Source organism: Pecten maximus, chromosome 9 (assembly GCF_902652985.1).
Source record: "Pecten maximus chromosome 9, xPecMax1.1, whole genome shotgun sequence".
NCBI classification, from domain to species: Eukaryota; Metazoa; Mollusca; class Bivalvia; order Pectinida; family Pectinidae; genus Pecten; species Pecten maximus.
Window position 1 is genome coordinate 19,691,176 of NC_047023.1, and position 9,294 is coordinate 19,700,469.

Here is a 9,294-nt window from a genome sequence, read left to right on the forward strand (position 1 = left end):
ACACTAGTATTAAAACCTTCTTATAATAACTGTAAAGACAGTCTCATTCATCAAAATGAAGCATTTAAAGTATTGTACCTGATCATTATTTTGCCGGTGATCACAAATTAAATATTCTATAAACCAAACTCCGTCATAAATGCAGCTCTTTAAACGACAATCTCTTCTATGCTAATCTCATCAACTCTATTTGTGCATGTGGCTGTTCACAGGGATTTGACACGTTTCTATGACCAGGAATGAAAAATTAACCCTGTGGTCAAGGAATTGGACGACAGGGTTAATTTGTTAATTTTTCAGGTTCATATGTCATATGTAAAGTTCCTGTGTGGCTATACATATGAATATGTTCCTCACTTCTACTTAACCTGTAGTCGATACATTGATTAATATTTTCAGTTGAACAGAAAACTCAAAAGCTATTTTTGCCTTAGACCCTTGATATTCGAGTGATGAAAACAAAGACTTAATTATATATGTCCAACGGTACTCGTAGATTTTAGTATGTTGCCTCACCATCAGTCCTCCTGAGCTTTCTTTTTATATATCTATCAGTCTCTGTTCAAACATCATGGCAATAATAAACCTTGTCAGTGTCTAACTTGGGTATTGAGTAGTTCAAGTGTGAAAGCACAAATTGGTGGGTGTGTTTTAAATAAGTGAATGTGCAGGTGTGGATGTGTTCTTTGTGTAAACAGTTCCAGTCATAGTCGGCGCAGTCAAAGCGTTATTTGAGAAAGCACAAAGGAGAAAGCAGCTAAGCACAATAATATATAATGGGATGTGCTGAGTTACTGTTAGAACCATCTTATAATGTACAGACATACCGGTATGTATACATGTTCAACCATTCACAAGTTGTTAAAATAACGTTGAGGTCATTTGTGCCCCATCCTTCTTCTATTTTGGCAATAAAATCAGACTCAAAAGTATTTTCAATTCTTCAATTCAATACACCACATGAAAATAACTTCTATTTTTGATATTTATTCAAAATTCAAACAACTTTCTTTTTCTCATGTATTCAGATAATAATTGATTTTCACTATGCAAGTCTTTAATTGTTCACTGTACAATACCACATCTAATATCTTGATAGTCTTTTGAAATAATTTTTTTGGAAGGTCAGCTTGTGGTTATGAGCGAAAATACTCTACACCCCCGGGGGCATAGCACCGGTCATCTTCCACATAAACTTTCTCTCCAAACAGTGTTCCTGTCACCCAACCATCAACGTCCTTCATAAGCTCGTTCTCGTAGTCACGGTTCTGTCTAAACCTTACCATTTCTCTGTGGAGATAGAAAAAATAATGAATAAATATACCAAGTGGTCTAATGGGCCTGTATCATAACCCTTTTATTTATTGACTATAGGCTATAAGTCACCACTTTATACATCAAGGACTGATTTCAACTTTTATTTCACTTTACTTTATGGACTCATTCCCTAGGAAGCTGGTTAAAGGGCTCACTCACACAGATTCCAAATATATAGCCACACACACCCAGGGATCACCAGGTTTATAATGAGATTTTCACATTTAAAGATTTCTTGCCGCGTAAACGAAATAGGCCCCAGGTATTATATAATTATTTACCAATAAGTTAAATCATAGAAGGGAGATAATCCAACAATCTAAAAAGGCAAATTGCATTTACATGTATTAGTTCCATTACATCTGTAAACTACAGACAAATATAGATAGTAGATACCCTAGGACCTCTAGTGAATCACAAGTTATAGAAACTCATTTGCACAAAACGTTCGGTCATCACATCAGGCTACCGGCCAAATTAATATCATATACCTAGGTAATGTGTATATTCTGATTTTTTTTTAAAGATGCCTTTCACAGCACATACAAGATGACTATATGATTTGCTTTTCCCATCTAAATATTCCAGCAATTGTGTTAAAATTAAATACCATATTCTACCTAATAACCATACTCTCATCTAAATATTCCAGGAATCATCTTAAAATTAAATACCATATTCTACCTAATAACCATACTCTCATCTAAATATTCCAGGAATCATGTTAAAATTAAATACCACATTCTACCTAATAACCATACTCTCATCTAGATATTCCAGGAATCATGTTAAAATTAAATACCATATTCTACCTAATAACCATACTCTCATCTAGATATTCCAGGAATCATGTTAAAATTAAATACCATATTCTACCTAATAACAATACTCTCATCTAAATATTCCAGGAATCATGTTAAAATTAAATACCATATTCTACCTAATAACCATACTCTCATCTGAATATTCTGGGAATTATTTCAAAATTAAATACCATATTCTTCCTTATAACCATACTTTCATCTAAATATTCCAGGAATCATTTTGAAAATAAACACCATATTTTACATAATAACGACACTCTCACCTTAATAATCCAGGAATCATGTTCAAATTAAATACTATATTTGACATAGTCACACTGTGCTTTAAAAGAAGAGATCCCAGAGGGATCTTGGCGCCCACCATTGAATGATCTTTATAGGTTCCATGTCCGATTGATCTTTTCTCTACTTTTCCCTTCTAAGTCTTACTAATCTGTGTAAATTCAGAAACAGCCCTCTAGTACTTTTCAAACAAGGGGTACCTATATATAGAATTTAAGATTTAGCGATAATGGCTGTCTGTCCGCCATGTTGCTTTCGGATTGGTCCCAAAATGCAACACCAGGGACCAAGGGGAACCTACATATGAAATTTGAGAAAGATCCCTTCAGCACTTTCTTAGAAAGAGCGATAACAAGTTTCAATTGTCAAAATCTAAGATGGCTGCCTATCGGCCATGTTGTTTTCCGATTAGTCTCAAATTTGCAATATGCATAACTAGGCACCGAGGGGAACCTACATATGAAATTTGAGAAAGATCCCTTCATTACTTTCTGAGAAATAGCGATAACAATCTTCAATTGTCAAAATCCAAGATGGCTGCCTGTCGGCCATGTTGTTTTCCGATTGGTCTCAAAATGCTTTATGCATAACTAGGCATCAAGGGGAACCTATATATGAAATTTAAGAAAGATCTCTTCAGTACATTCTGAGAAATAGCGATAACAAACTTCAATTGTCAAAATCCAAGATGGCTGCCTGTCGGCCATGTTGTTTTCCGATAGGTCTCAAAATGCTTAATGCATAACTAGGCACCAAGGGGAACCTACATATGAAATTTGAGAAAGATCACGTCAGTACATTCTGAGAAATAGCGATAACAAACTTCAATTGTCAAAATCCAAGATGGCTGCCTGTCGGCCATGTTGTTTTCCGATTGGTCTCAAAATGCAATATGCATAACTAGGCACCAAAGGGAACCTACATATGAAATTTGAGAAAGATCCCTTCAGTACCTTCTGAGAATTAGCAATAACAAACTTCAATTGTCAAAATCCAAGATGGCTGCCTGTCGGCCATGTTGTTTTGCGATTGGTCTCAAAATGTGTTATGCATAACTAGGCAGCAAGGGGAACCTACATATGAAATTTGAGGAAGATCTCTTCAGTAATTTCTGAGAAATAGCGATAACAAACTTCAATTGTCAAAATCCAAGATGGCTGCCTGTCGGCCATGTTGTTTTCCGATAGGTCTCAAAATGCTTTAAGCATAACTATGCAGCAAGGGGAACCTACATATGAAATTTGAGAAAGATCCCTTCAGTACCTTCTGAGAAATAGCAATAACAAATTTCAATTGTCAAAATCCAAGATGGCTGCCTGTCGGCCATGTTGTTTTCCGATTGGTCTCAAAATGCAATATTCATAACAAGGCAGCAAGGGGAACCTACATATGAAATTTGAGGAAGATCTCTTCAGTACTTTCTGAGAAATAGCGATAACAAACTTCAATTGTCAAAATCCAAGATGGCTGCCTGTCGGCCATGTTGTTTTCCGATTGGTCTCAAAATGCAATATGCATAACTAGGCAGCAAGGGGAACCTACATATGAAATTTGAGAAAGATCCCTTCAGTACTTTCTGAGAAATAGCGATAACAAACTTCAATTGTCAAAATCCAAGATGGCTGCCTGTCGGCCATGTTGTTTTCCGATAGGTCTCAAAATGCGATATGCATAACTAGGCACCAAGGGGAACCTACATATGAAATCTGAGAAAGATCCCTTCAGTACTTTCTGAGAAATAGCGATAACAAGAATTGTTTACGGACGGACGGACGGACGGACGGACGGACGGACGGACGGACGGACGGACCACGGACGTAGGGCGATTTGAATAGCCCACCATCTGATGATGGTGGGCTAAAAACAAGAGATATTTGACATAGTCACACTGTGCTTTAAAAACAAGAGATCCCAGAGGGATCTTGGCGCCCACCATTGAATGATCTTCATAGGTTCCATGTCAGATTGATCTTTTCTCTACTTTTCCCTTCATTTTACTAATCTGTGCAAATTGAGACATCCCTCCAGTACTTTTCAAACAAGGGAATCCTAGCTATATAAGAAATTTGAGATTTAACGATAATGGCTGTTTGTTTGCCAGGTTGTTTTCAGGACAGACTGGTCCAAAAATGCAATACAAGGGACCAAGGGGAACCTACTTATGAAATTTGAGAAAGATCCATTCAGTACTTTGAGAAATAGAGATAACAAACTTCAATTGTCAAAATCCAAGATGGCGGTCTGTCGGCCATATTGTTTTCCAATTGATCTCAAAATGCAATTAGCATAACGAGGCACCAAGGGGAACCTCCATATGAAATTTGAGAAAGATCCATTCAGTACTTTCTCAGAAATAGTGATAACAAACTTCAATTGTCAAAATCCAAGATGGCTGCCTGTCGGCCATGTTGTTTTCAGATTGGTCTCAAAACACAACATGCATAACTAGGCACCAAGGGAAACTTACATATGCAATTTGAGAAAGATCCATTCAGTACATACTCAGAAATAGCGATAACAAACTTCAATTGTCAAAATCCATGATGGCTGCCTGTCGGCCATGTTGTTTTCCGATCAGTCTCAAATCATAGAAGGGAGATAATCCAACAATCTAAAAAGGCAAATTGCATTTACATGTATTAGTTCCATTACATCTGTAAACTACAGACAAATATAGATAGTAGATACCCTAGGACCTCTAGTGAATCACAAGTTATAGAAACTCATTTGCACAAAACGTTCGGTCATCACATCAGGCTACCGGCCAAATTAATATTATATACCTAGGTAATGTGTATATTCTGATTTTTTTAAAGATGCCTTTCACAGCACATACAAGATGACTAGATGATTTGCTTTTCCCATCTAAATATTCCAGGAATTGTGTTAAAATTAAATACCATATTCTACCTAATAACCATACTCTCATCTAGATATTCCAGGAATCATGTTAAAATTAAATACCATATTCTACCTAATAACCATACTCTCATCTAGATATTCCAGGAATCATTTTGAAAATAAACACCATATTTTACATAATAACGACACTCTCACCTCAATAATCCAGGAATCATGTTCAAATTAAATACCATATTTGACATAGTCACACTGCTTTAAAAAAAAACAGAGATATTTGACATACTCACACTGTGCTTTAAAAAAAACAGAAATGAGTTGTACTTAATAAAACCTTGAACAGGGAAATGTTTCCATGTGAAATTCAGATCTCAATGAAAAAAATAACTTTTTTTTTTTCATTTACATACCTTTATGAAGTAAAAACAATCCACAGTCTGTCTTTAAAAGACTGAAGATTACATCAGCAGATCAGTAAAATAAGGAACTTTTAATGTTTCTATAAGCGCACCATTTCCTCTTTACCTGAAAAAAGTGGGGTGTACCTATAGGGGCAGGTGCACCTATTAGGTTGAATAAAGTATTCTAGTTACATTAGTTACACACTTACTCTCTCTGTCTCTCTGCCAGGTAAAATGGTATAAGGGCAACCCTGGAGTCGTTCATCTCTCTCTCGTCCATCCTGTATCAAGGTAATACATGTAAAGTATTAATGAACAATGATATATTCATAACAGTCAAAGTTGTAATACATGAATTTGTGTACTTAGTTATTTTCATTTTTTTTATATGCTATTTCGGTTATGATTTTTCCCCCCTCCACACTATTACTTACCAGTATGTGTGTATGTCTTATAAATAATTAAAAACAATAACATAAGGGCTGTGGGTGAGAAAGTACTAGTGATGTGTCGATGATCGGGAATGCTCGATTAACGGTTGATTATTGTCAACCGATTACGATCATCGATCATGTTTTGTATAATCGATTAATCGGGTCCCTATGTTTATATACATAATGCCATCAGAATTTTTATTCTAATTGTTAACTAATCATATTTCTTAAGACACTATTCAGCTAAAATTCAATATTCTTTATTCATATGAGTAGGGCATCTTTGGCTCTAATCTTTAAGCCCTTCATTATTGAAAAATCATTGAGGCAATGTAGTTGAACCATGATATTACTGAAACATATTTATCTAAATGTACGTATATACATGCAGTATGTGACATCAAAACAAAACATTTGAAACATTAAATGATAATAAGTGTTAACTTACAAGCTGCAATCATGTGTGTATTTTCTTGTCATGATAAACTTGTCAAGTTTTATAATCACTAGTTTGATAATTTTTAATTTCAATAGGATGTTTTAATGGCATTATACATTCTTTGTCCCATAGATATAAATAGCAAATGAATAAGTAAGTGCCAGTTGCCTTCTCTGGCTTAATTTTGTTTGCATTTTTAATTTCAAACAGACTAATCAATAACAACCGATTATAATCGTATAATCGGTTATCGAGATCATCCGTTTACAACCGATCATCGGTTGCCGTGTTCAACCGATTACCCAACACTAGAAAGTACCTGTGGCCCGTTGTTTAATTATCTACAGGGCTAAATCATGAGCCATCTGCATGAAATTAAGATTTTAGGGATATTAGACCACAATAACCATGTCCTTTCCTATAAAACATGTCAGGCCAAATCCCTTGTCCTTTAATTTGGACTTCCAAGATTAATTCCACTTGCTTGTCCATAAAATATCAGCAATGTTTGGTCTGTTGGTCTTTGAGGAAATGTCCAGAAAGGAAAGTGCTGATGGAATGACAGATGGATACTGCAAATTTTACATGAAACTTGAGTCTTTGATTAATCATAAAGACATACCCTTATAAAGTCTTTTGTACTTACATAAACATTCTGTGAAAATACATTTTCTTTGCCATGAAGAAACCCCATACAGCAGAGGCTGCTAGCAGCATACGAGGTCCTGTAATAAGAAAAAAATTGGTTAATAATAAATATACACTCTTCAATGTGACATACACCTCCTAGATTCTATGATGGTACGGTTCAAAACCAACCAATAAGCTTTTAATCTTGCTAAAATAATCATACATCAGATGCGACCTGAGGGGATTCATTTGAAATCTATCAAGTCCTATATTTAAACTTAAGAAACTTAATGCATCTTGCTAACAATAGTTACGCTTGTATGTTTTAAACACATTTTAGAAAATGCATAAAAATGTACATGTAATACTATTAAAACATTCCATGTGGTATTCATACGACCAAACATAAAGCAAGGGTCTATATGGATGGAATAGAAAACCAATATGGGATAAAATGGGTGTTTTGGGGTAAATAAATATATCATTTATCCATACAAAATGTATATGTAATAAGGTAGGTGTTATGTCATGCCCAATTATATTTTAACTGTCACTACATTTTAACGACACCAATGGTGTCCGAGAATTCCATGTTTTCATATCTCTAGCCCTACACCAGGCATGATGTGAGGCCAAGAGGAAACTTGGTGTTTAACCTGGCCACCGGTACTCAGCCCAGTAAATTATTTCACGGCATGCTTTCTTAATACCCGTTTGCTGTGTCAAATTGTAACATATGAACTGTAATTGTTGATGTGCAGAACGTCGCAAAATGTTTTTCAAAATTGTTGGTCATACAGAAAAAAACACTAACACTATTATGCAATGACCAGACTGTGACTTGAACCCAGAACCTTTGAATGAGCTAGCCAAAAACCACAAATGAACTTTCCTTTTATGGAACTTGTGTCGGTCATAATCAATATTCTGAACTAGTCTATGTCCCTTAAATCTATTCATAGCATTACTAGTAAGTCGCAAGAAGTAAAAGAATACTTGCAGTCAAGAGGGGATCATCATCCATTTGCCCCACCAAGCCGATGACTTTCAAATATCAGTATTTTGAGTAAATCGGCGAGTGTCAACACACTTCGAAACTTGTGAAGGTGACACCTCATGGTCCAATTTTAAGGATTTTCAAACACATGTGCGACTCAGATGTTATTTAAAATACAGAATTTTTAAAAAATGATTACCCGACATTGCTCTTGGTATTCGCTGCTGCCAATCTATTGGCTTATAGCCACCCTTAGGTGGCATTTCTTGCTTGAAGGTGCCAGAGGCCGCCATCTTGCTGATGAGGTTACAAGGGAGACAACTGGTGATAATCAGATTTAGGTAGTATACCGACGAACAGACGGGAAAATAATTACATATTTTACACACGATAAAATACTGATTTAGTGATTTGATAATCATAATGTTCTATTCGATTTTCAAATATTTCTCAACAAATCTAATTTTCATTTCAGATAGAATCTACATATTTATTTATTTATTGTTTTTAACAATTCTTCAAAATTAATAGATTTAATATCTACTTTAAATTTTGCTATGATAATAATCACATAAATGTTTTTGTAACGCAAAATAAAACAACCCAGGAATATTAAGTTTTCAAACATCTACACTAATATATGTTTCTCTATTTAATAACAGCATTTTTAAAAATATATATTTCAGGTTCAAATGCAAAATTTACTGGACATTTACAATGCTTTAATATTTGTATTGTTCAATATTTAGTTAAGAAGAATGTAATATAAGAAACCCAAAAGGCCTGCACTATCTGGCACCTATTCACAGCCTATGACATGAAGAATTAGTTTCAAGATTTGATTCATGTGAAGTTTTCAAGGTTAATTATGTTCTGGATGTGTATCTCAAATATGATATACACGTTCCTTTTAATATCATAATCTTGGAATTTTGGTATTTCATGATTTTTACACATTTAAATGTAAACATTTTTTTTTACAAGAATTTCAAAATAAGTTTTGAAACCAGAGACCAAAAGAAAACCCACATGGTCAGGCAGGTGACCCCTTACATTGTACCTAAAGTTTCACGTCTGAAGCGAGAGTTGAACCCTTAAGCCACCTAGGTGA

The 9,294-nt window shown here is 34.9% G+C and overlaps 1 protein-coding gene across 1 annotated transcript; it reads right to left on the reverse strand.

The window, feature by feature from the left end:
- Positions 1-1,006: 1,006 nt before the first annotated feature.
- On the reverse strand, positions 1,007-8,500 carry LOC117334997 (NADH dehydrogenase [ubiquinone] 1 alpha subcomplex subunit 13-like). Its single transcript, XM_033894886.1, has 4 exons — positions 8,383-8,500; positions 7,203-7,281; positions 5,893-5,964; positions 1,007-1,290 (listed from the first exon to the last, which is right to left on the reverse strand). Exons 1-4 carry the CDS (start codon positions 8,474-8,476, stop codon positions 1,137-1,139), a joined length of 399 nt encoding a protein of 132 aa, XP_033750777.1. The 5' UTR covers positions 8,477-8,500; the 3' UTR covers positions 1,007-1,136.
- Between the last annotated feature and the right edge of the window lie 794 nt (positions 8,501-9,294).

What these genes read in the sequence shown, in the direction of transcription:
- LOC117334997 (XM_033894886.1), bottom strand. Translation starts at nt 8,476, where the DNA reads ATGGCGGCCTCTGGCACCTTCAAGCAAGAAATGCCACCTAAGGGTGGC. An exon ending in AATACCAAGAGCAATGTCGG is followed by an intron (nt 7,282 to 8,382) that starts GTAATCATTTTT and finishes TTCTTATTACAG; the next exon opens with GACCTCGTATGCTGCTAGCA. An exon ending in TATTTTCACAGAATGTTTAT is followed by an intron (nt 5,965 to 7,202) that starts GTAAGTACAAAA and finishes ACCTTGATACAG; the next exon opens with GATGGACGAGAGAGAGATGA.